The following is a 25,917-nucleotide window of genomic DNA, read 5'->3' on the forward strand; positions in this document are numbered from 1 at the left end:
TCCCCTTGCCCTGTCCCGGCCTGGCAGGCTGCAGGATGGATGTGTCCATAAACAACCCCCCAACAATGAGCAGTCCCAGCCCCTTCCCAACCTTTCCCACCGGACAGACACAGGGAGCATGGCAATGAGGAGGTGGAAATCCGCTCGGCTCTGCCCCCCCGACAGACCGGCTCCGGGCACCCCAGCAGGACCCAGTGCCCCTGCTCCTGCTCCTTGGCTGTATCCCAGCCCTGTGGGACGCATCCTTCCCTCCCGCTGCCGTGTGCAACCTCCGGTACCGTGTGAGCGCCGCTTTAGGAATAAAAGCCAGGATGAATCCAAGTATTTCAAGCTGAGGAATGTAATTAATTTCAAACCGAACTGATCCGCACGGCATGAGGACACGGTGTTATCTTGACTGCTGTTTGAATTACGGATGCTTGGAACGCTGCCGCTTGGAACCGATGCTACAGAAAACTCCCACGTTCTGCTCCCAGCAAATGCAGCTTGGCCAAACACAGCCGCCCTGGAGCTGACAAACCAGTGCCGTCAGTTCCCATACCCTTTGGACCACAGGCTGTGGTCCAGCCTCCAATCCCCCTTCTGCATCACATCCCACCTTCCCGCAACAGCCTTGTGGGCAGCGGCATTCCAGCGGCTCCCTCATGGCCTCCGGCTGGAAACCGCTGGGTTATGGCCTTTCCTTTGTTCCTCTTGGGAAGCATGTGCCCGTCTGCATCCTATGAACTCCCAGTGCACGCCGGCAGGGCGCACGCTCCGGGGGACATGGCCGGGGTGAATGTGGCCGGGCATAGTCTGGGTCTGTGCTGCAGTAACTGGGCAACACGGACACAAAAGCGACGCAGGAAGCGGTGGAGGCCGGGAGTGCACCTCCTGCCCAGTGGAAAAATGAGAATTTATGATCCTTGGAAACAAAACTGCTCAGTGGAAAGCAGAAACCGAAGGGGGAGGACAATGGGCAAGGAGAATGCTGGCAACGTACCCAAAGTCCGTTTTTATCCCCTCTCATTTCAATTAGCTCCTTCCAGCATCCAACAAGTTCTCTGTAGATACTGCAGCCCAGTCCCCACATAGCGAGCTGGAGGGGGCCAAGGAGCTATCACAGCCCCGCTGGGTTTCTGGGTGTCCCTGGAAGGGCAGCAGGGAAATGTGACCGTGGTTCATCACACGGGGTTTATTGATGTATTCCCAGTTCCGTGCTCTGGCAGGGCTGCCTGCGGGGCCAGGCGGGACTGAGGGTGCTGAGGATGGAAACAGGCTCCCCGGAGAAGCTGTGGCTGCCCCATCCCTGGCAGTGTTCAAGGCCAGGTTGGACACAGGGCCTTGGAGCAAGCTGCTCTAGTGGAAGGTGTCCCTGCCCGTGGCAGGGGCTGGAACTGGATGAGCTTTAAGGTCCCTTCAACCCAAACCATTCCATGATTCTATAACTTCTCCAATCATGTGCAGGTTTGTGCTCCAGCCCTGCAGATGCTCTGGTCCCCAGTATTTCTGGTGGGTTGTGTGGACAGTGAGCCTGTGATTGAGGCTGAGTCCTCAAGGAGCGTATGGAACTCCCCAGGGACAGCACCCTGTGCCAGAGCCCCTGCATCCGCACTGGACCAGCACTGCTGATGTCCCTGGCAGCAGCCTGAGCTGCAGAGACCTGCTTACGGGCTAGACTTCGATTAGCCCTGCCAAGAAAGCACCATGGGATGTACTGGCCACAGGTCATTTATTGACAGAGACTACTGCGGCCAGCGTGGAGCTGGTGCCCTGCACACGTGGATCTGCAGGTGGATCTCCTCGGTGCAGGAGCTGGAGACAATTTGCCACGTGGCTGTGAGGAGAGGAGTAATGGGAAACTCCTGTCTATGTGCTCAAACTCTGCCCATCAGGCCACAGAATCAACTGCACTGGCTTGCTCAGGCATCTCTCACCTCTGGCTCTTCTCACATTGACCAACTGTGAAGAGGTGTTAATGGTCCTGACCAGCCTCACCTGAGGTCTCTATCCACACTCATAGGCAGAGGCTCCATTTAAGCTCAGCTCTGGGCCCTCACTCCTTTCCTGAGCTCTAGGGTAGGGATGTTGGTCTCCAGTCATGCCCGGCCATGGACCTGCTCATCCCAACCTGAAGACTGGCTTCCCAGCTTGGAAACAGATCTGTCCCACTAGCATGGACCTGCCTGATGATGTGGACCCTTGGCTGAGCCTGGCTGCTCCCCAGGGTCTGCTCTGCCCATCCTGCTCAGGTATGATGTGGTGGGCTCCTGGCTGACACGGGCCATGTTATCAGCTCCTCCTCACTGAGCAAAGCCACCCTGGCTGCTCCCTGACCCCCGGGCAGCGTGTGGCCCCTCACACTTGTCTTGGTACAAGGAGATGCACAAACACCTCCCTGATGAGGGATGTGTTGGCCAAACCCTTCACTAATGCCCCTCGCTGCAACTGGAGGATTGAGGGATGAAAGGCATTGGAGGAAATGCAGAAACCTGACACTAAGCTCAGATATACTTCTGGAGCCTCTTGCTTGGCATCATCAGCACTGTTTTAATTGGCCTAACCTGCAGGTCTTCTTGGACCTATGCCCTGCAGCCCCTCAGCCAGCATAAGGACACTGGAGCTGTGTTTAGCCAGTTCCTGACTTAGCTTGAAAAGCAGCTTCTTGGAAGTTGCCTCTTAGTCCTGGCTCTGGCTGTGTTAGAGCTCTACAGAGATGCAGGTGGATTCTGTCTCTTTTTGGGATGCTCTTTATGGGACACAGGTTTCTGAAGAGGTAACAGTAGGAATGATGGACATGTCTGGTCTGGCTGCTTCCTGCTGCCTCCCGTTTTGGTTGGAGATGCTCTGGGGTTGTGTGTGAGTGAAGACATAAAGTCCAAGGGGAAAAAACAGTCCTTTAGGAAGCAGCACCAAGCGCCACCCTCCTGCAAGGGTTTGGAAGCTGCAGAGAAGCAGCTTGTGAATGACAGGAGAGCATCCTATGGATCCAGCCTCTCTGGACACTCCATAGGGCAGGGCAGAGCAGAGCTCCTGGAGGTGATGGGAGCTGGTGGGGTGACCAGCGGTGGCTCTTTAATTAGTCCTTTCCACCTCTGAGAACAGGCAGACTGTGCTGGAACAAAGCTGCTCCTGCTTTTAAAGAAGGGTGGGATAAAGGCAGCCTTTTCATTGCCTCCTCCCTTAAAGAGACAGTGCCGAGCTCCATCCCGAGAGGCACAAGGTGACATCATCTGGCCTTTGGTGCCTCTCCGACAAAAGCCCCTTTGTGTGACTGTCACTTCCAGGGACCCCCCGCTGTCCCCAGGTTTAATAGGGAGCTTTCCCACACACAGCCCTCGTCCCACCAGGGCAGGCCAAGCGCGGCTCACAGGGAAGCTGGGGTTCATTTTCCTGCCTACCTCTATTCACTCTGCAGGAGAAAACAAATTACCCTTTCCATCCGCACTGCTCTGGGTGATTAATTACTTTCAGTAATGAAGTAGTGTCTTGGGACCCCACCCTAATGGAGTCTCATGTACCAGGCACTGAATGCACATGAGCATGGAAATGGTGCCTACCTCAAAGAGCTGCTAGGTTACTGCGGATAAAAAGTGCTAATTTCATTAGAAGCAGGTCAGAGTCACCTGAAACAACCCTTACAAGTGAAACTGCAATTATACACTCTTGATACCTGCAAGTAGCTCTGTATTTCCCTACAAACATCAGTGTCAAGAGGCCCTGCAGAGAAGGCCCTGGTTTTGTACACATGATGTTCATATCCTCGTTGCCCTCCAGCCTGGATTGTAGGACAGGAGGTGAGTTAGGAGATTGAATTGTTCTAAACCTTGTTCATCAATGTTCAAACAACAAAGCTCAGAAGAGCAGGAGCCAGGACCCTGTGGCAGGCTCAGAGCTCTGTGAAGAAGCCTCAGACCCCCTACCTGGCTGTGGGAACGTAATGGAGTATTTTATGTGTTGGTTTCTCATCCCCAAAGCAAGGATGTTCGTTTTCTGCTTCATTCATTCAGTTGTTCTGGTTACAGCCAGCCCCCTGCTAAGCAACAGCCACCCAGCACCCAGCCAGCAGGACCAGGCCATCAGATACTGCTCACACAAAGACATGAGCAGGGAGCAACTGAGGATTCCTGCTCACTGTACATTTGGTCTCAACCCACTGAGCCACCCTGGTGTGGTTGTGCAGGTGGAGGGAGCTGCAGTGTGTGAGATGGGGCTTCAGGGGTGCATACTGAGGGCCCTGGCAGGGGCTCGCACTGGCACAGCACAGAGATGGGGAGAAACCCTGATCCTGCTGCCATGCTGGGGCTGTGACAAAGGCAGGTCCCAGGATTTCAGGTCCCTAAATAATGCAACGCTTCACGTTTATGCAATGATGCTATTTTGGCGCAGGTAGTCCAGAGGAGGATGGCAAATTGGAGGCAGGCTGGGGAGCCATGCTCTGTGTGTGGGGATGGAGAGCAAGCATCAGTGCTCCTGAGGCTGAGAACAGGTGAGGTTAAGGTGGAGAAGGTCCACGTGTTCAAACAGGTAACTAAGTCCCAAGAGGACCAGGGGTGATTTACCCTGGTTCTCCACATCCAGCATCTATGCTGCTCTGTGGCCAGGAGGAAGAGTGTGGCTGCAGCCTCCTCCTTAAAGCCTCTGTGACTTCAGGATGCGGAGGAGAGTGATGCTGAGTATGCCCACCCAGGGTGGATGCTTATCCAAAGGAGGAGGAGGAATCTAGTTTGCTGTTGAGAGTCTGGAGAAGCTACATCTGCATGACTAACACCTGCTTTTGGTAAATGCTGCAGGGAGGGACCATCTCCTGGCTTCTAAACTTGTTATCACACACCATATGTATCTTGGGTGCTGTCTTCCAGCTCTCTCTTGTAGTTTCTCTCAGCCACCTACTAGAGAAATTAGCATTTTCTTTGCCTGTCTGTGGCAGAGGTAGGAAGCTGGACTTGGCACCTCTATTTTTGAGCAAGCAGAATTCAAGCTAGAACGAAAACTCGGCGTCCATTTGCATTCAGAAACAGCTTTGATTACAAACTAGACCAGGATGAAGACAGGAGGGATGCCGAGCTGTGTAGTGTGCTGCTATGTGCAGACCAGGTTCATGGCTCATTTGCTAGGTGCAATCAGGCTTCGTTCTCATTGTTAGCTCAAGCCCTGGGTGCAGCTCAACCTTTCTACTTCTCAATGCCAACAGCTTTCACGAGCTGTGAAAGCTATGTACTGGTCTGAGACAGTCAAGGACTGAAATAATCTGCTTTATTCCCAGCCAAGGAGACTTTTTCTGTGTAGCTCTTAATTCTATCGATCTCCAACAGTTCTGCTTCAGAAAACCTTTCTTACACAAAGCCCAGTGACTTATAGCTGACCTCCAAGAGCTGCACAGAAAGGATGTGTCTACATCTAAGAGCACCAACAGTACAGCAATTCCAGCATGGAACAGCCATTGATCTTGGAGGGGGTCAGGCACTGTAGGACTGCGATGACTGTGTATGTAAAGTCTGTTAGTAGACTTGGCATGTAATACTGAAAGATCCTGCCTTAGTAGAAGCAGCAGAGCCAGGTCTGGTATTTGGATACAGCCATTAAGAGGGACTTTTAAAGTACAAGTGGTCCTTGGTTAGAAATCACTGAATGCTAATGAAGTTGCCAACAGACTGTGGTACCCCTTCTCTGGGCAATCCCTAAATCTAAAGGAAGGTCTCTGGGTTCTCCTCAAGCTGTCCATAAAATCATACTCAAATTTGGAAACAAGACTGTTACTGTAAGAGAAGGAAAATTCAACACTAATTGTGTCATTCCAAAACTCCAGATTATTAAGCAGTTCAAGGACTTTGTTAGCCTCAGGGGAGCTACCAAGGTGAGTGAATCATGATGAGAGAAACAGCCTGGGTTTAGTTAGTGGGAATTATGGATAAAGAGGGGTTTATGGTATTAATATTTATTGTTACAGAGGTCTCATCATCAAAACTGTACCAGAGCATCACTGCCAAGTGCCAAGGCAGAGGCAAGCAGCCTGGGCTGGGCTTTCAAGCTCTTGGATAAGAAGCCACTGGATGGTTTGTCAGCTGTTTGCAGGCTCGTGGTGCTGGGCATTGTGTGTGCCCATGTCTCCTGGAGGCACACAAGGGTCCTCAGCTGGGTATGCAGCTACTATATGGGTAAATAAAGGTGAAGAACTTGGTACAGACAGCCTCTAAAACAGCTACAAAGAGTAGCATCCTGAGCTGCTCGTGTACAGGTCAATGATTAACCACAGTGTTCCCTACCCCAGCTCACAGCTGCTCCTGCCCCCTGCTTGGATGCAAGGAAGCAAAATGAGCAGGAGACCAGCATTGCCCTGGGCTGGGGGGGGTGGGGCAACAGAAAATGTGTCTGGGCTGGAAGTTTAAACCCCATAATCATTAACGGCAGGAGCACAGGCTGCAGCAGGACCAAACTGGTCCATGATGGCTTGGGATCACTGAACCCAGTGCTTCATGAGCTGCATTTGGTTCTGTGCTAGGCACGGGGCATTCAGATGTAGTTGGTGCTGATGGCAGGCACCAGCATCTGGGACAGGTCTACTAAAGGACCCATGTGCCTGAAGAGTAACTGTGTGCCTTACACCCTCCTGGAGCCAGCTGTAGATGCCCAGTCCTCCATCACACTGCATCCAGTCTTAGTGTGTCCCACTGCTCTTCTTCCATGACAAAAATCCTTTGTTTTAGAAAGGAAACCCTGGAGCTCAGAGGGTTTGGGGGTTCCTGGGGGTACACTGGATGCGGCTGTGCAAGTAGAAGGGTGACTCGGGGCCTGGCCAGTGATGCTCTGCATTGTGAGGGCTGCATCCTCCCCCTCAGCAGACCTACTGCATGGCAGCATCTCTGCAGCAACACAGTGACAGAAGGATGGAGGAAGGGGGAAGTGACTCTGGTATCCTCAAAACAGTCAGGCAATTGCCAATTAGTCCAAATAACCCATCTGGCCCAGGAAAAGACCATTAAGAGGCTGTCTAATCACTGCTGAAGGAAAGAAAGAAACCCATTCTGTAATGCCTTTGAAAAATCCCTTCTCCCTCATCAAAGTATCCTTCCCTCCAGGGAGCCATTCAAGGTTTTGATTCTGTAGATTTATCACACAGTTATTTGGTCAAAACATGAAGCAGCTTGTCAAACTATTATGTTAAGTAGTACCAATTCTGTTTGCCTTCAGGCCTCGCTTAGTACAGAGCCAAAGCAGAATTAAGAAAGCAAGCATAGAACCAAGCTATTGTTAGCAAATCTCACTTTACTAGGCAGAATTTTGTTTTCTGGTCATGGTTCCTTCTCAGAACAGTGATCCATAAAGTACAAAGGGCTTTTGCATTGGACAAAATCAAGACGGCGTCTACACATCCCCGTTGTGGTACTAGATCTAGCCTTCCTCTTATGTCCAGCATGGACCCTCTTAACCTAAGAACCAGAAAGACTGAGGTTGCACCATAGCTTTTTTTGCTTTAATTCTTTCCCTTCATGTAGATAACTTCACCCATGGCTCAGGTTTAAGTGTCTGTATTTTCATGGACCCTTCCATTTCGTTCCTGAAGCATGTCAGCTTGCTCTAATGGAAATGAATGCATGCACTTTTAGGAGGGTCTCTGCTCCACCAGCATCTCCGCACCACGGACAACCCCAGCTTCTGCCCGTGCAGTTGTCACTGAGATTAAGGCACCTCCTTGTTAACAAGTTAATCCAATGTGCTCCCTACTACTCTGGTTGCCATCTCAATTGCATTTTCTCACTAATAAAGCAGCAGCTTTGAGTGGTGGCTGATTGTTCTACACCAGAATGTCACTTGAAAGCCGTTATATTTAATCTCTGTAATAACCTACACCCAGTAACATAATTGGTGAGAAAAGCTACTTCATTTCAAACTAGATAAAAGCTCTGCAGAGTTCTCATATACTGATATTTTTGCTAGTGAAATCAAATGCTTCAGTAATATAATGATAATACTGTTAAAGCCACTTTGTTTTACAATTAAAAGGTACCTGCCTCATTGCCAAGATACAGCATGAGACAAAAAGCTCTTGTCTTGTTCTATTTGGTACTAACATTTTAATTTAGCTTTCATCTGTTTAACTGCTGCTTTTATTAGCAGCTTCATCTAAACTCCAATCCATCATGACTCTTATGCAAACCAATATTAATATGCCTCACTGTTTCCACCCCCTCGCTGGAGAAGCCATTCAGTTCTCAGTGCTCTGAAGAAGGCACTGAAAGGTCGCTGTTGCTAAGAGATGACACATTTCAGTGAGTGATCCCTCCATCCATCCGTCACCAGCCATACACAGCACACACTGAACAGGGTGGAAGTAAGAACTGAAGCATCTGTAATCACTGGTCATTTCTCAAACCTAGGTTGTAGCACATGGATACTGATAAGAGTTCTAAGCTGTCTTCTGTTACAGTGGCCTATTCACAGCTGGAACAGTGCCCACTTGTTTCAGCTCACAAGTGGCAGAAGGTAACTTATCACTATTGTGTGGCAAGAGTTCAGCTGTGATTTAGGGTGGGAGATGAGCAGGGTGGAAACCTGCAAAAGCTTCTAAATCAGTGGGGCAGCTCTAGGGCATGACAAGATGTCCCCAAGCAGTGAGCAGAAGGCTGGATTCTTGTGCTATCTCAGAGGTGTTTATTTCTCTCCTCCTACTCAAGATGTACAAGCACAGAGTAGTGAGTCCTCCACCACAGCCACATGATGCTGCCTAGAAACACTGCATGATGCCACTGCAAAAACATCTCAGTAAGAGCTTCTCTCCTTTCTGTTATGATAATACAAAGAGCAGAAATGGGATAAACCAAACCTGGGTTAGTCTGAGATGTGGCAGGCTCAATTCTAGAGAAGCAGCTTTCACACTGTTTCTTCAATTTATGAAAATTCCATGTTCTGTAAGGCCAGTAAAGCAGGGTATGCATGAAACAAGCCTGCCAAGGTGACAGTGGGCTGGAGAACATGCGTAGACAGGCCTAAGGAGCTGCAGCTGCATCACCCATCCTTCCAAATCCAGCCTTCTTCCCTTCCTCAGGCCTTCATGGCAAGGGAGCTTTGGAAGACATCATCCCACCTGGTGTTTTGGCTGATTAAGGTTGCAGGGAATACTGGGAAAGGACATAGGATATAAAACTATGGGGCAGGGTAGGAAGCCCTTTCTGGAGGTAGGGTGAGAGGCTGCAGCTCTGTGGCTCTGCGTATTGCAAGAGGAGGCCCTGCAGTGCTAAGCTGCTTGTTTTGCCTGGAGAAATGGATTCCTGCCAGACCTTCTCCCAGAGGGCTCATCTCTTTCCTCAGCACCCGTGCTGCAGAAAGGTAAGACCCGTAACGTGTCTGTCACCTCCTAATGTGAGGTGGCTTCCTCTCCCAAGGGCATCTCTGTCCGGTCTGTTATCTTCTCAGAGACCAGCAAACAGTCTGTGGGAACCAAACCCGGGTGCTGTTTGCAGTGTGGAGGAATTAAAGTACTTTTCAGTAGAGCAGGGCCCTGAACAGTAGTAGCTTCAGTACTGCCTGCCCTTGTTAAAGCCACTGACTAGCCCTGGGGCATGGGAGACAGCAAAGAACCTGCAGTGGGGGCTGAGGTGGTGAAGGCTCCAGCAAAGGTGTAATAGGACAAGATGCAAAATCCACTGTATCATGAAAATGGGCTGATGTGTGTGTTGGGCAAACCAGAGACCCTGCAGAGCTGCTGCCTAGATGTTATTTAGAGCATTGAGGTGTAAGGGTCTCTGTCTCACCCAGAGCTCCTGTTGGGAAGGAGGTGGTAAGAGGCTTCCTGATAGGACTCTTCTGCCTCCCAGGAAGCCCACCCTGCTCCCCATCCTTGTGCAGGAGCCTCTGCTCTAGCTGCAACAAATAGAGGAAAACAAACTAATGAGGCATTAGGGCTAAACTTAGCTGCAATTAACACTTAATTACCAACCTGAAAACACTTGCTCTATTTCACCAGGGCCTGGAAAGGTAGAACCAATTAGCTTAATCTTGTGTGGTAGAAACTTTCAGCTGGCTCAGATGCCTGTCATGGATGGGACCCTGGGAGTAACTGGTGTTTAAGACCACAGTGCCTGGACCTGAGCAGTCCTGTATGTGGCAGGTAATGGGACACAGCCCTGCCTGGGGAAGAGAAGGGCTGTATGGCAAGGATGCCCTGAGGCAAGTCATCTCCTCTGCTCTTGATGACCTTGTGCCAATCTCTTTTCTTAGCCTGCTTGTCTGACTGTTCTCTGCCCATAGGTTTGTTGAGTATCTTCCCTTAAAGTAGATGGCAGGTAAGGTGGGCTGCTGGACAGGGAGACAGAAATACAGAGAGATCTAGAGAGTAGGCAGAAGACAAAGCCACCCATGCTTGCCTGTAAATCTCCTTCCCAGTCGCTAGTGCAAGCTCCTCAGGGTTTATTTGGGTGGACTTGTATGCTGTGCTGAGGACTGACTATAGTCTGATCATGCACTGCCTGCCTGAAGCTGCATGAGCCTTTCTTAAGCCTCTGCTTTGGAGAAGAGCCCAACCTGACACCAGGCCTTCTGCAGAAGGTATCAGAGCAAGTTTGTACGTGCTCATGTATACTTGGTTTGTAAGCCACTGCTCTCTCCTGGAGGCTGTAGACTCTGTCTAATACGTATCAGTGTAAGCAACCCTTGCATGGTTCTCCAGAGAAGCAGGGAAGGTATCCTAGAAAAAAATGCTCTCTTGAGCATACTTTGTGGTAAATGCATAGTCCTTTTGGTATGGGGAAGGAGGAAGAGGAACATACAGGCTTGTTGCTCAGAAGTCTTCCTCTCATCTTCCCACAAGGTCTGCTGTCTGCCTGTATGCTGGTCAGTATGAATGCTGATTGGACCCATGACTGCAACATGTAGTAAATGAGATTTGGTTACCAACATTTCCCCCCCACCATGTGCTATCAGCTCAGAGCAGACACATAAGATGCTTGTGTTTCACACTCCAGCCATGTAAGAACTATCATGTTCTTCCTGTACCCTCCTGTAAATGGAAGGAAGGTGCATGGCATTCTGAGGACTACAGAAAGGTCCACACCAGGAGTCTGAGGACTGATGAAATATGTTCAGATGCTGGGACTATTTCCTTTCACAGCCCAGGGCTGTCATTAGCTGAGCATTTGGATGCTCTTCCAAAGAGGCTGGAAGGAAAAGCCCTCCAGGAAGGGCAGCAGAACAAACTCCCATCCAATACCAACAGACCCTGGCATGCAGCTACTGAGGCCTGTACCACGGCAAGTGCTGCAACAGTTTGTGCTCCCACATTTGAGCCTGTGCCTCAGCTGCAGAGGACCAAACAATGTCATTATAGTGGGAGAGGCTGTGAAGACTAACCAAGAACCCAGCAGCTGGGAGCTCAGCTTCTGTCTTTTCTTAGTCCTGGTCACAAACTCCATCCCAGATTAACATGAAGCTGGCAGGAAAACTTAGCTCCAAGCATAATAATAACTCAGGAAGGGCTTACAGGCAGAATGTATGAGAGGAATCTGTGCAGTGGTTAGCTTGGTGAGCTTCTCTTCTGTAATAAGAAGGCTGCCTGGGAGAACTGAAGGAACTGTGTTCTAGAAGGATCTCATGAACAAGTCTATTAAGCACCTCTGAAGTCTGCCACACAGTGATAAATTAAGCTGAGATGGCTGGAGGCAGTCACCCTGCTCTGTGCCAGCTATCTACCTGGTTCCTCTCCTGTAGCAGGAGCAGATAAATGATACCCATATTTGCTCCTGAACTGTTGCAGTTTTTAGCCTGGGCTGGCTGTAAGTGAAAGCTGCTGCATGAAGCCAGCCCAGCTCTCAGACTAGCTGCAGGAGAGGCAGGTTCTGTTGCTGCTGCTTCCTCTGCTTCACATGGTTGCACTGGTAGGACTGTAACTTTTACTCATCCTGATTTAAACTGCTGTCATATCACACTTCAAGACTACCCGTTGATACTTGGCGGTCAGCGTGACTTGTAGTGTGGCTAGATTACACCTCCTCACTGGAATACCATGTGGAGAAACTGCAAAGAGGTGAGGCTCTGCTTAAGAGCTTACATGCAGCAAGAACAATCAGGATAGGAGGGATGCTGAAGTAAGATGCCAGTTCTAATGCCAAGGAGTACTCGGGCATTTCAGATGTATCCTGTGTCAAGATTTAGGAATGTTTCTGCTTCTCTGGTACACCAACCTCTGGGGAAAAAGACTTCTCGATTAAGTTAAGCCTAAGAAATGCGGAGGTAACAGAAGAAACACATTAGTCTGGATGCCTGCCTCTTGTTTGTTCATCCTGGTGCTTGGATCAGCAAAGCACCAGTTGGCTGTTCCCTTATGAAATGATTTAATAATCCAACATCTGGCTCCTTTGAGTGTCAGTGCCTGCTTGGGTCCCAGCTAGACCTTCCAAACAGACCTCAAACTTTCAGGCTTTGTCAAATCTTTAAGTGCAAATTCCAGGGAAACTGATTCTGTGCCTTAAAGGTAATTAAATGCAGTGACTTTGGGGATTGCAGTCAGCAGGCTGGCTGTGGGGATGACAGGCTTTGACACTTGCTCCTGCAGTGTCCTTGTACAACTCACCACTCAGAACAGCAGCTTTTCAGCTTTTCTCTAGGGCTGTTTGGCTCTGAAGCCCTGGGCTGAAGGTTGTGTTGCTTGAGGAAGGAAACAGATGACTGCTTCTCCTCTGGTCAGTGCTAGTTCTGGGGAATGGATGCACGACGTGTGATGTTAACCCTTCATATAAATAGGACAAGGAGTAATGGGTTCAAGCTTAAAAAGGGGAAGTTTAGGTTAGACATAAGGAAGGCTCAGTATAAGGAAGAAATTCTTCCCTGTGAGGGTGGTGAGGAGCTGGAACAAGTTGTCCAAGGAAGCTGTGACTGCCTCATCCCTGGAAGTGTTCAAGGCCAGGCTGGATGGAGCCTTGAGCAACCTGCTCTAGTGTGAGGTGTCCCTGCCCATGGCAGGGGGTTGGAACTGGATGATCTTGAGGTCCTTTCCAATCCAAACCATTCCACGATGTCTCCCAGGGCACGATTTCCCAAGCAACCTCAGGAGCTTTGTGTTTCACAAAACCCATCTTTACCCCTAGGCCTGTACCCATAGGCATCTTTAGCAAAGCTCTCCTGTTACTGTTTCCAGGCTGTGTGGGCTCCACAATATCTTTCCTCTTAAACTGCATGAGAGCCTTCACCTGGCTAAGGGGGGAACTGGGCTAGTTAGTTGCTCACAAAAGGAGTTGTGTGTCAAGGGAAAGGGTGACTCTGCCGAACTGGGAAGCCATCTGGACCCTCGAGGACTGTCACATTCCTCACTTTAGCTGCCACTTATGCAGGAAGAAAAACCTCGTCTTGTACATAAGCTCCTTAAACACCTGCAGATGAATCCACTTCAGCAGAAAGCCAGCTCCACCAGAACACTGGCTGTGAATGCAGGAGTGTGAGCTGCCTGACACCCAGACCCAGGCCTCAGGCAGCAGGAGAGGGCAGACTGGCTTCTCCCTGGGAGGTGGAGGAACGCCTGCCTGCACAAGGAGTTGGGCTCATAAAGAGCAGCCTGACGTGCCTGTCAGAGCACACAGTGCTTATCCAAGTACCAAACTAATTTCATCACCTCCCCTGCCAGGGCAAGAGGAGTAGAGGGATTAGTTTGAACTCTGACGATCATATAATAACAAGCTGTATGCTGCTACTAATCCACTGGAAGGATTAGCAAACTTCAAGTTGTCTAGCTCTGCATAATGGGAAGCGAAGAACAGCAGCTTCCCTGTTTTATCTATTGAGTCTGCATTCACTTCAGTGGAGGCATAGAGCATGATGAGACAAGGTTTTCCAGTCTGTTATGAAATGGGAACCTAATGTGTGACTAATGGAGTACTGCTAGTGATTCTACAAGCATCCATTCAGCCAGGAATATGGGTTTAAGCTTTACTGTATGAGTGCATCTTAAATACCTACCACAAAAGAGCAGATTGATTTCAGCGGGCTAATGTTAAAACATGTCATTTGAGGCTCTCTGGGAGTGATGTCCCACAGCCTGCGTGCTCTGCATGTCTTCAGTCTCCAAGCCTACTGCTCTGCTAATGCAGAGTAAAGAATACCACTGAACCTCCCAGCTTCCCTGGCATAATCCATATGCAGCTGGCAAAAGAGCCCAGTGCAAAACACAGGACAGTAATATGCCAAGGAGTAGATAATAGCAACTGGAGCTGCTACTTACAGCCCTCTCTCCTCTCAAACTCCAAGAACAACACTAGAGCTAGATAGCTCAAGGTTTTTTTCCCTGGGGAAGCCAGACTAGAGACCAGAATCAGACATGGTAGTAAGAAGGCAGTTTCAGGGCTTGCCTCAACTTACTCATGAATAACTAGAGTAACCAGCCCTGTCAGAGCCTGGAAAAGAGAGCTGTGACTCCTCATCCTCCTCCCTGGTTCTCTTCTAGAGTAGCAGAAGCAATGAGTAACAACCTGCCTGTGCTGTGGGCTGGCCCCATCACCGACTGCTCCAGTGGTGGATCATGCTGCCTCCTCCCATGTCGCAGGGCATAGAGAGCACATAGGAAATGTTGTGCTGGGGCTTGTACTGGGCGACTTCTCTTCCGCTCCAGTAGAGAATTCCAGTGGAACACTGGAATGCACAAAGGATGAAAGCTTCAGCACAATGTGCTCCTGCCAACACTTGGCAGGGCCACAGGAGCTTTCTTGCTCTTGCAGTGCAAACAGGCACTACCACTCACAATAAGATGGTAGCAAAATACTAGCTTCCACCAATAGCTTCTTCCACTGTTTCCTCCCAGTTGCAACTGGTGCCGCTGAGAGTCCATGGGAAAAAGCTCTAGTATAGACAAGGCCTCTGCATGTAAATGAATGCTACATAAATAACCCCCATCTTCCCTCAGTTCCTAGGTTGTGTACTCTATGCACTAGAATTCTCTTCAAAGACCTCCCAGTTCATTCTTTATGCTCTAATTAAGGATCAGTGCCAATTAACTATCTTCAATAGAGAAGCATCTTCCGCTCAGCAGCCAGGAAGTGTCTGAATAAGATCCTGCTGTACAATACGCCCATGAAAAGGGAAGCCCTCCCTTTTTGGAAAGGGCTTCCAAGATTAAAAACCCAGTATAGAATACAGGATGCCTGCTTTAAAAATATTGTGTGATAAGATTAACTGATGGCATCCACCAATGCAGAGTGGTTCCTTATACGCGTCATATAGCACTCAAGCATGCTATTGCATTGCCAAGGCTGAGCTAGGTACCATTGCGGCAATAGCAGGTGTGAAAACAGAATGCAAGACTTTCCAGAAGCTGATATTAAAACACTGTCTGCTTTTCCTTCCAAGGGTGTTATCAGTCAAGATCAGTAGTGCAGTGTCAAATCTGATGCTAAATATTGATTCAGTTCAAAAATTACCAATTGTTATGCCAGCTTCTAAACTGCCCTGGTAGTCATCACTTCTTGCCTTTCCTTCCTATAGCTCTTCACCTGTTCCATAAATAACCAGGGCAATTTAGATTGCTGCTGCACTTTGTTCTGAGCAAGAGCTGTGCTAATCGTCTGAGCAGGCAAAGGCAGGGGAATGTCATTTCTGAGCTTGGCTGGAGATGAATACATCAGCTCCCCAGCCAGTTACAGGCTAAGTTTAAAAAGCACTATTCTAAATGAAAATTAGATGGGTTAAATACTATGGGGGGAGGGAGAGAAACGGGATAATCCCTTCAAAGCTTTAAATGGAAGATTCTCAAACCTGCTTTAGCTGCTGTGAGACACAGGAACAGCCTCAGTATTAAGACCCCTGCAAAACTTCAGACAGGCACAGGAGCTGCACTGCCTTTTGGGGTACATACGCTTGAACTGGTTATACGTGAAGCAGATGTAAGTTAGCTCACCCTGCTAATGGTAGCTCAATCTGATGACCATTCACAGCCTGCTCTGAAGAATAAAAGGCTACAGGAGGAAGAGTGCAGATTTTATGATGAGAAACAGGAACTGTAAAACTATACTGGGGGATGTGGGAGAACGGCAAATTATTCCATGAGCAGCAGAATCCACAAAGTCTAGTCTGATGGGATTTACATCCATCACATCTGCCAGGTATTTCAATATATAACATATTTGGAACCAGCAATGAATACAAATGTTTTTGTGGAGCACACTGTGTGTACATCTTATTTTTCACACACATAAAAACCCAAACAGGCTAAATAAATCTCTTAGGTTCAAGGAGAATCCCCATACCTTCTCAGCACAGGCTAGGGTTTGCTATTTGAGTTTTGCTAACTGATCCCTTTGCAAAGAGCTGGGGACGGGTCTATCCTGAGATGCCTTGGGAATTTCTGGAGCAGCCTGTTACAATCCTGACTGTGCTGAGATTTGAGCTCCAGACAGGAAGGCTGGGGAAGGGGGATGTAGAACAGTGCACTGCAACCAAGTCACTCCAGTGAATGTAACCTTTTATTCCATGTGGGTTCAGCTCTTTTGAACTTACCCGAATCCTTCTCATGGCTGCCACAATCTCCACGCGGCTGTTGGGCCTGGGTACGTCCAAGCTACCGATGTACTGCAAGACACAACAGTGAGATGTCTGTAAAGCAATGCACAAGTTAATGGTGGAGGCTTCTTCTGAACAAACACCACCTCTCATTTAGTCCTTGTTTGGTTAGGCCCTCTTGACCTAGGACACAATAGGAATATCTGTTGCGGGCAATGTTATCAAAGTCAGGGAGAAGTTCATGGATCTCTAATGTCAGGTGTGAGCTTCTGACCCCATTCGGACTCTGGATGCTCCTTTACCAGTGCTTTGCAGGGCAATGCCTGTTGCTGATCAAGTCACAATTCTGTGGGTCTGAAAATGAGACTGTCCATCCTTTGTCATTCCTCACTACACCTGCTTTTACAAGACTCAGAGCTAAAAGCACATAGGAGTTGGGAAACTGCCGGGATGTGCCACAACTACCTTTCCTGGAAAAGGCTCATGACTCTGGCCTTTTTCATCTGGACCACCTTCCCTCTGGACACCACTGTCTCTGCTTGGTTGGACCAGCTCAGCTGTCGGCAGAATCCTGGTAAACCCACTCAAATCTGCACCCTCCACCACTAGGTTTTAACTATGCTTAGGGGAGCTGCTATGCTAAACAAGCTGCCTGACTAAGCTGTGATTGCACTGCCCTTGGCATTGGGTGCTGCACTGAAGTGAGTGTAAGCATCAGTCCTAGCAGGGCCTTTTACTCAGAGGCTGAGACATGGGCAGATGGTGTGTTCTCAGCACCTCCGCCTCTACCACTTCACTACACCTACAGCTTCTGCCAGCCGGCCGCCTGTTCTCCTGTGCGCAATGGCTGTGTGCGGCTGATGCTACTTGGGTTGTTAGGGAAGACCTGCAGGCAGACAGCTTCCTGCTGCTGCTGTTTCTCCCTCCCGTGTGTTCTTCCCTGCGCTGCCTGTACTCCCCCCTTACGCTGGGTTGTAATGCTTGTGTACCAATGCAGGCTCTGGTTGTGCACTTGCTGACAGGAGGTGGTACTGATGCACAGAGTGCTGCCTGCACCACTGCCAAGTGGAGGAGGCACAAAGCTGCCAGCTCAGCCTTGGGAATGAGGAAAACATGCAGTGTCCTGGATAGCCAGCTCATGTGTGGAGCAAAAGGCCACTAATGTTGTGAAGCTGCGGCTCACAGCTCTGAGGAAAGACCTGCGTGTCAAGGGCATGTTGGTGAGGGCAAGAAAAATGCCACCTGAGTGAGGTGGTGAGTGGCCCGATGAGAAATGTCAGTGTCCTGCCAGCACGGGCTGGTGCTGAGGGCAGGGTCTGGACTCCATGCTGGGGTGCTCCCAGGTGAATCCACCAGCTCCCTCAGTGTAACACAGCCCATGTCTGCATGGCTGTCACAGGCAGCTTAGCAGAGGAGGCAGAGGGCAGGTTACAAAACTTGGCTTACAAATGCTCTCAAGAGCATTTAGCTCATGAATCGCATCTGGGGTTTGAGTGTGTGCTTTCCAGTTATGGGGGGTTTTGGAAGTTGCTCCCCTATGGAGAGGGGAGGAGGAGAAAGGGCAGCTGATCAGACACATGAACAGAGATACAATACTCCCCCCATTGCTATCACTGTTCCTGACATAGTTCTGGTTTTATTTCTCTAATGCTTGTGGCTTGCAATGTGTTTCATCTTTAAAAACTTCTGCTTAAAAGGGCTTTCAGAGTTCTCCTGGCTCAGTATTTACTGCTCTTCTGCCTGCCTTGAAATAAACACCACAAGCAATCTGAAAGGTCATCGGGCTTTCCTGATGCTTCTGTAAATGCCTTTGCAAAATGGCATTTTTAAGAGCAGTTAAGTTCAGCTGTAGCCTTTGGTAAACCACAGCAGAGTCTAAACCGCTCTGCCCATGAAAGCTTGAGGGCAGTGGGGAAGGGAGTGATTGAGCCAGGATTTCCCTCTGCCCTGGTGGTGAGGACATATCCATATCACTTCCAATCTGAGGTCTCTTTGGTTGGCAGGCATCTCCTTCCCTGCTCTGCAGTGGCTGTCAGTGCAGTCACAGGTAATCCAGATTAATTTAGTGTGGCTGGCTGGCTTTTTGTCTGCAAACGGGGCTGAAGTGGGGAACAGGCCATGCTACCAAAGCTAAATTGATAGGCTGGGACAAGAGGACATCCTCCAAACCCCCCTGCTTTGGCCTTGCTGCAGTTTGGGTCCTTGTGCTCCCATGCAGAACCCTTCCTGCTTGTGAAGCATGGCGCAAACAGCCACCTCTCCACAAGCAGCTCCCAGTACTGACCTCCTCAAGTTTGTCCCTGAAGATTATAGGGCAAGTAAGGCAGTTTGGTATGTGGAGATTAGAGACTAAATGTGGTCACTAAGATTGCCTGGTGCAAGACACCTGGCACCAGTTACAGCCCTGTCATTGTCAGTTGTGGCTGAGTGATGTGTCCACAATGCACGTCCTAATTGGAAGAGTCAGATTTTAGAGCAGAACTGAGCAAGCGTGCTACTGAGCTAATGCAAACCCCATCTCAGACCCACACATCTTAACAGCGTGGTAGCCACTTTCTGAACAGCTCTGGCTGCCTGAAGCTGTCAATCTGAAGAAGCCAGTTCCACTCAGTTGAAGGTACAGTTGCTTCACGTGTTTTAAAAATCAAAATGAGGAGTTTTCTTCTCCTCAGCACAGCAAATCTTAGTTTAAAATAAAGAAATCAAAGATAAATTGTTCTTCTCCCCTAAGGAAGAGAGCTATTATTAAAATGTGATTAACTGTCCGTTCAGATCCATCCTCCAACCTGCTTAAATCTTACAGCTCTTAGCAGGAAAACCAAACCACACAAAATCCTCATTTCAAAGCTTTATTTGAATATATATGCCCCTTCTTTGCAGCTCAGGAGATAGCAGGCATGAATTCCATTTCTAATCTGTGCTAGGCCACCTTCAAAGAGGGAAAGGGAACCCTAGAGTTGCTCCAGCAAAATGCAGTTCTTCTTGTCAGCTGAATTATAAACCCTGCACTGTCTCCAGAATGTCAATTCCAATGGAGGCACTTTCTGAGAGTGATGCTGCCAGACCGCTCATGATCAATATAGAATCAATTTATGACTATTCAGTGTTTCTGATATCTGAAGACTGCATTTAAACGAGGACCTGCACAGCTTCCCATGCAATGAGCAGGTTGGATGGAATAAGGCACTAGCATGGTTTTAAGCAGCACATAACAGCCTGCTGGTTTCCAGGGGAATACAGAGCTGTCACTCACTGCAGTAGGAACAGGGTCCTATCCAAGTGATGACAGGCACCAGGTCGAGCAGTGTCCATACCACAGGCAGTGTCCATTGGGCTGTCAAGAGGGGTCTTTCCAGATCAGTTCTCAAATGAAATGCACAAGGCAGTTTATAAGGATAAACAGATGGAAAAATACTAGGAGAAGAACCTGTTTGATTGTGCTAAAGTGTAAGGCTTTGCTAATTTATTGACGTTTTCTTTAGAATTCCTTACACCTGGCACCGGCGGAGCTGAAGAACGCACGGTGGGCATGGTTGGAGGGGGCACAGCGAGCCCCGGGCTGAGCCTATGGGGCCATCGGCCCATGGCCAGCAGGTGCCTAGGACCGGCCCGCAGGGACCCAATGCCCGGGGCTGCTCTGCAACGGGTGAGGGCACAGAGAGCTCAGCGCTGCAGGGGCTGCCCGGGGCGCCTCTGCCGAAGAGGCCCCCGGAGCCCGGACGGGACCAGGGGCTCTGACAGCCGGTAGGGAGCCGCGCTGCACCCCCAGACTGAGGTCCCCACCGTACCCGCCGCCGCCCGGGGCTGGGGGAGCGCGTCCGGGGCTCACCTTGGCCTGGAAGTGGATGCCGTGCTGGAAGGCCTCCTCGTTGTGCAGCGGGACGCGGGAGTCGCAGCCATCGTCCACCAGGTTGTACCGGTTCTTCACCGGCATGGCGGCGGGCGGGCGGGGGCCGCCTCAGCCCGCGGCCCCTCCGGGCATCCCCGGCGGCGGCGCCCCCCTGCCCCGCCGAGCCCCGGCCGCAGGTTGGGGTCCGGGGCTGCCCGAGCCCGGCCGCGTTTTGAATGAGCGTCCGCGGGTGCGAGCGGGGCCCCGGCCCTCGCCGCGCCGCCATTGGCTCACGAATCGGCTGCCGCGGCCCGGCCGCTGTGGAGGAAGGTCCCGCCTGGCCGGGGCCCGGAGCCGACCCGTGTTAGATCGGCCATGGGCCGGCTGCCGGGGAGCGGCCACCCCGAGCGGGCCTGGTGGAGCCGCGATTACAGCATTGGGCTGGGCCCGCTGGGAGGAGAGAGCCTGCAAGGGAGGTTTTGCCTGGGGAAGTTCGCTGTGGGTTTGACAGGGAGCGCCTGAAACACCCTGCTGAGGTTGAGCTGGTGGAGGGTTTGTCTTCCTGCGTGTCTGGGGCTGTCCTGGCCTGATGGCTTTAATACAGAGCAGCAATGCCATGTCTTAACTTCCCAGGGTGTGAAAGTACCAAGCCCTTGTTCTCGGTTGTAAATACACAGCAGGGAAGCGTCCGGGTGTATCCTGGAGCAGGTGGTGTTCCCTTGGGTGCAGTGCTGTGCTCCCGGTGCAGGGGCCATGGATGGAGTCACATCTTAATCGAATTACTTGTGGTTTTGGACAGTGTGAGTGATGCTGCATCAGGTCAGCAGCACCCGCTCCATTTTCTGTGTTAGAGGACAGTGTACACCATGATCTAGGATCTCACCACAGCTCCTGCACAAGAGTAGTTGACTAAACCCATTGCATATGTCCAGTGTTAATGTGACTGTTCTGCAAGCGGTTCACATGTAAGGTCTGTCAGAAGCCTGTTGCACAGCTGATGCACACTGTCTGGCTCAACGCTGTCAGGATTTTGGGTGCTCTGTGCACTCAGGGTCTTCTTTTCTTCCAGCTTCATCTTATTGGCATGGCCCCCCCAGTGTGGAGTCCTTGCAGGTGCTGCTCTGGAATACTCGCCGTGCCTGAGCATGCCGTTCGTCTCAGCAGGCACCGACATAGGTAAGGGATGAAGCACATGCACGGCGGTGGTGTTGAGACCCAAAGACTTGTCTTTTGACTGTTAGTATGGCCATGCTCTTTGCCATTTACAGGAATGATCCGAAATGTGAGTTGTGTAGGATCCAAGGGGCCAAAGCTTATATGTGCTTCAGTCGACCCTATCTGGGTTCCCCTGATTTAACTTTTGAGTGATCAGTTGTAACTTTTTGTCACACAAATAACTCCTAGCTGTATGCTTGAACGTTGTTGGACACCACCTTTTATGTGGCTTTCACATTACCAGGAGAGAAAATTGTGGCCACAGGCAGACAGTGCACAGCTCCCTGTCTCCGTCTCAGGAGGATTATTGTCCTGAGTTTCATGGCATCTCTGAGTACTTGGAAGTCAGTGGGAGACTGGCAAGAGCCAGAAATCCAGAAACTTATGAGAGGGAAAAAAGCCCAAAGGATTCTTCTTGGTTCACTGGCTGTGACCCTACATGTTCAAGTACTTTGTGGGATTAGCAGCTCATTCTGGCACCTGAGCTGGGATAGGTTCTGTGGTCAGCCTCCTCTCATTGCTAGGTTTTGTTTCCAGACAGGCTTCTCTTTTTTTTTCCTTCCAATACATAATATTGCATTACCTTCCATTTAAATATTCCCATGTTTATGCTGATACCCCTTTTATAAAGCATAACTCAAAACAGGAGTTGTTTCAGGTATGTAAATACATTCATTGGTTTCTGTCCAATATGTTAGTCTAGATACACATCTTGCCTGCAGATTCATCAGTTTAGCTCTCTGTTGGTGATTTTGTGTGGTCTTTATGCTGTTTAGCATGTACTTAGAACATTCCTTTTGTTATCTTGTACGAATCTTCATTTAAAAGTATCTGTTGACCTGAATGAATAACCTAGATTTTGTGTGCAAATGTCCTTGGACTGACTGAGCAAGATTTGGGTCTTTGGTTCTCCTGAGCCCAAAGAGAAGGAGATGCCACCCAGTCAGCCTATCCTTGCACTTCCTTTGATGCTAACGCCAGCAAAGCTCAACTAGTGAGGGTAAAAACCCCAACACAGCCACTACTGGTGAGTCTCTCCATTGATTCCGCAATACTGCATTTTAACTGGGGCATGCATGAACCTGTCAGGTGCTGAGCTGCTCAGAGTTTCTCCTCGTTACCCTCCCATTCCCACAAGAGCATTCCTATATAAGTGGGAGCATAAGGGCTCTGCTTTGGGTAGTTACATTTTTTAATCTCATAGAAAGGACAGATGAAATAACAAGAATGGTCTTTTTATTTTTACTCTGGTGCTCTCCAGTATCCCACAGATTATAAAATCCTTTGGGTAGGGGGAAAGGAACATCTCATGGGAATCCTGAGAAAAAGAAGGCAACTGTGATTTAATAAAGCTTGCAGTGCCAGACCGTGTTAGATCACAATTGAATGGAAGTGTTTAATATTCCATGTTCATTAACTTCCATGAACTTTTCATAGGGCTTAGCTCTTCTAAGGTTAATGGTTTGGATCTGTGTTTGAGAATTGAGTTTGAAGGCTGCTGAACTTAAAAAGCTGTTAACTTTCCAGTTTGCTTGTTAGACAAAGAAAATGCTTGGACTCCACTGCAGGTGAGAAAGCTGCCTTTTCTTTTGGATAATAAAACTGGCCAAATATGTGGAATTAAAGAGTTTCACAGTACATCATCATGGATTTAGTATAAACCCCCACCAGCATTATCCCTTCTTGAAGCAAACAGCCAAACTTCATAGTGGGTGTTTGCATCAGATGGAGGGACTGTGCTAGTTATTCCTTTGATGTGCAGAACACACATAGAAAGTCCCATTTCTCTGAACACAGTAGGAGTGAAGCACCAAAGACAGCTTCTTGGCACATAGCTTCAAGTGTTTTTGCAGAGAACAGGTTTGTATCAGCTTGCTTTTTCAGGCGCAGGCTACCGAGATTTCTTCTCTTCTCTTTCTCTCACGTGGATGCACATTTGTGACTGCATTGACATTTACTCTGCATGGAAATCCCTCTTATACAGATGTGTATTTTACAGACCTTGAATGTGGTGTAAATTGGACAGTGGGTATTATATACAAGCTGTTCTTTAATAATTTTGTCAGTTGGCTTGCAGGAAAGGTACCTGTTGCTCCATCTGATGCTGTCAGGTTTCTTCCAAACCCACCTTCACAACTCAGATAAAGGAGTTGCAGAGGCGGTGCGTGCTTTCCAGAGGAGATCTGGTCTTGATGCCAAGGAATTTTCCCCCTTTCTGCACTTATTTCAGCACAGCAGAGCTGCAAAGATTTTGAGTGACAAATAAGATGTGACATAGCAAGAATGATGAGACAGACATCCAGTAATAGCAGACAAAACCTCTGTTACAGGAAATCACTTCCGTATCATACTTTCAATATCTGAGAGATATGTGCATGCTTACTACCTTAGCAGATCTGGTTTTGTCATGCAACTTTATCAATGTTATTAATACTTATTTGTGCTGGTGCAATTCGTAGAGTAAAGCCTCCAGTGTGCTGTCATGCTAGCAGCTTTGCAGTGTGCCAGTGGATGTCCCTTTGAGACTTAGCAGCTGAATCCACTTGCCATTCTTCAGGATTTCCAGAATTTCAGACACATTCTGCTTCCCTTACAATTGCTTTACTCAAGGAAGGAAAATTAAGCAGTACTAGAAGAGAACAAAATCTGTTAGGTTTTTTTGGTATCTTAAGACAATCAGTGATCAAAAGTTAAGATGCAGACTTAGGGGAACAGCATGTCATGAGATCTCCACAACCATGAAATGTTGTCATATGAAGCTACTGCAAAGTCAGAGGGTTCTGTACATGTTTCTCCTCCTGTTCTAGGAAGCTGTGCTGTCCCCTAGTGAAAAAAAGATCTGGAAGCAAGGGGAGGTAAAGAGTTACGTTCCCCAGTATGTGGCTGCCCAACCTTCATTTAAATGAATTGATCTTGAGCTTCCATTTAACTGGAAAAATAGGAACAAATCAGAAACCCCAGCTGTTGCCAAATCTGAACTTTTCTGTGTAAGTGATTTAGCAAACTAAAGTTGAAGTAGTTCATGCGTGTGTTTTGACCTGCAGTGCCTCTTGTTTGCTTTACATCAGATAACTATCACTTGTGATCACTAGGTGATAAACTAACATCTTTGTTTAAACAAGCAAGCCCGGGGGCACCAACTGGTTCCTGACGTGTGGAACTGTCCTTGTTTCAGCCCCCTCAGTGTCATACGTGTCCTTTGCAAATACAGGGTCTGCTGGGTTAGATGGTTGTGTCAGATTTGTGTTGCTCAAGAAGAAACAGAAGCTTAATGTCTTGAAGGTTCAGCTCAGCAGCATGGCCAGGCAGCCTGCCTGTTAGGGTTGCAAGCCTCTTTCATGCATGGCCAGTTCCAAAGCTCTGTGCAGCAGGACTCGGGAATGAAAAATGTCATCCACAATTATGCATATTTTCATCATCTTCTATCATGTAAATCCCCCTGCCCCAAGTGTGCAGCAAATGTTTTGTTTGCATATGTAGGTCAACCACAAATCTTCAGTGGTCTAACATAAGCAGTGGAAGCATAGGTTGATGTATATAGATTTAAACCTGGTCTGAAGCACAGCACCACCACGGACATTTTCCAAGTGGAGTGTGTTTACTCGATATGTTTTCTTCTGACTTTTCATTTTATAAAGCATTGGTTGCTTAATGATTTGTGAAAGCACAACTGATGGAAGATACTCGCCATCATTGCAAAAGGAACTATTAACTTCAGACACAGATGGATGGTTCTCAATGAGTAACTTTTACAGCGATAGCTTGAGAAGTGTGTTCTTTTTTCAGAAATACATTAAAGTGTTTCTGCAAATAGTTTTTCTTTTGCCACTGGCAGGAGGCCAGTGTTATATGATTTTAAAGAGATTGCATGTTCTTTTTGCACATTACATGCTACTTAGTTTTTCTTGTCTTGGCTATCTTAAAAGAAAAATACAGAAGGAAATATGTTTATTTCCTAGATATCTGCTAGATAAAAGCTACAAATTCTGCCTCAGTAACCAAAAAAGTGGGCACATTTATTATTTAAGAAAAATGGTTTTTACTAAATTCAAAAGCTCATTGACTTCCCAAGTCTAACTCCTGAATTCTGTACACCACGGGTTGGCAGTGCCGTTCCCCTTCAGTTGAGTTGTGTGGATCAGGTTGTTACCCTGATGTGAAACTCAAACTGCTCAGTTTACTTGTCTGGGAAGGTGTAATTCTTAGAATGAGGTTTTCAGTGAGGATGTTCTTGCAAATACATGCAGCGTCTGCTAGCACAGTTCAGACAAACAGGTTGATGTCTGTAGTGGTACTCCATTGGTGCTCTGCAGCTGTATAACTGCTTTATTACCAAACTCCCCCTTGGATCTGACAGTACAATGCACATCATGGCAAGGTGTGTATCTGCACACGCAAACATCAGATTAACCATGTCC

General features: G+C 48.7%; 1 protein-coding gene across 1 annotated transcript in view; it reads right to left on the bottom strand.

The window, feature by feature from the left end:
• Positions 1-20,443, bottom strand: part of LOC130599004 (carboxyl-terminal PDZ ligand of neuronal nitric oxide synthase protein-like) — a 31,293-nt gene extending 10,850 nt beyond the window's left edge. Inside the window, exons 1-2 of the mRNA XM_057409046.1 lie at positions 20,285-20,443; positions 16,453-16,524 (exon numbers count right to left, since the gene is read on the bottom strand). Of these exons, the coding sequence (XP_057265029.1) occupies positions 16,453-16,524; positions 20,285-20,389 (177 nt within the window). The 5' untranslated portion in view covers positions 20,390-20,443. The remainder of the gene's footprint in view (positions 1-16,452; positions 16,525-20,284) is intronic.
• Between the last annotated feature and the right edge of the window lie 5,474 nt (positions 20,444-25,917).

The sequence above is a fragment of the Pezoporus wallicus genome, unplaced genomic scaffold (genome assembly GCF_028554395.1).
Source record: "Pezoporus wallicus isolate ANWC-B61680 ecotype Strahan unplaced genomic scaffold, APGP_CSIRO_Pwel_v1 contig_8341, whole genome shotgun sequence".
Lineage (NCBI taxonomy): Eukaryota > Metazoa > Chordata > Aves > Psittaciformes > Psittacidae > Pezoporus > Pezoporus wallicus.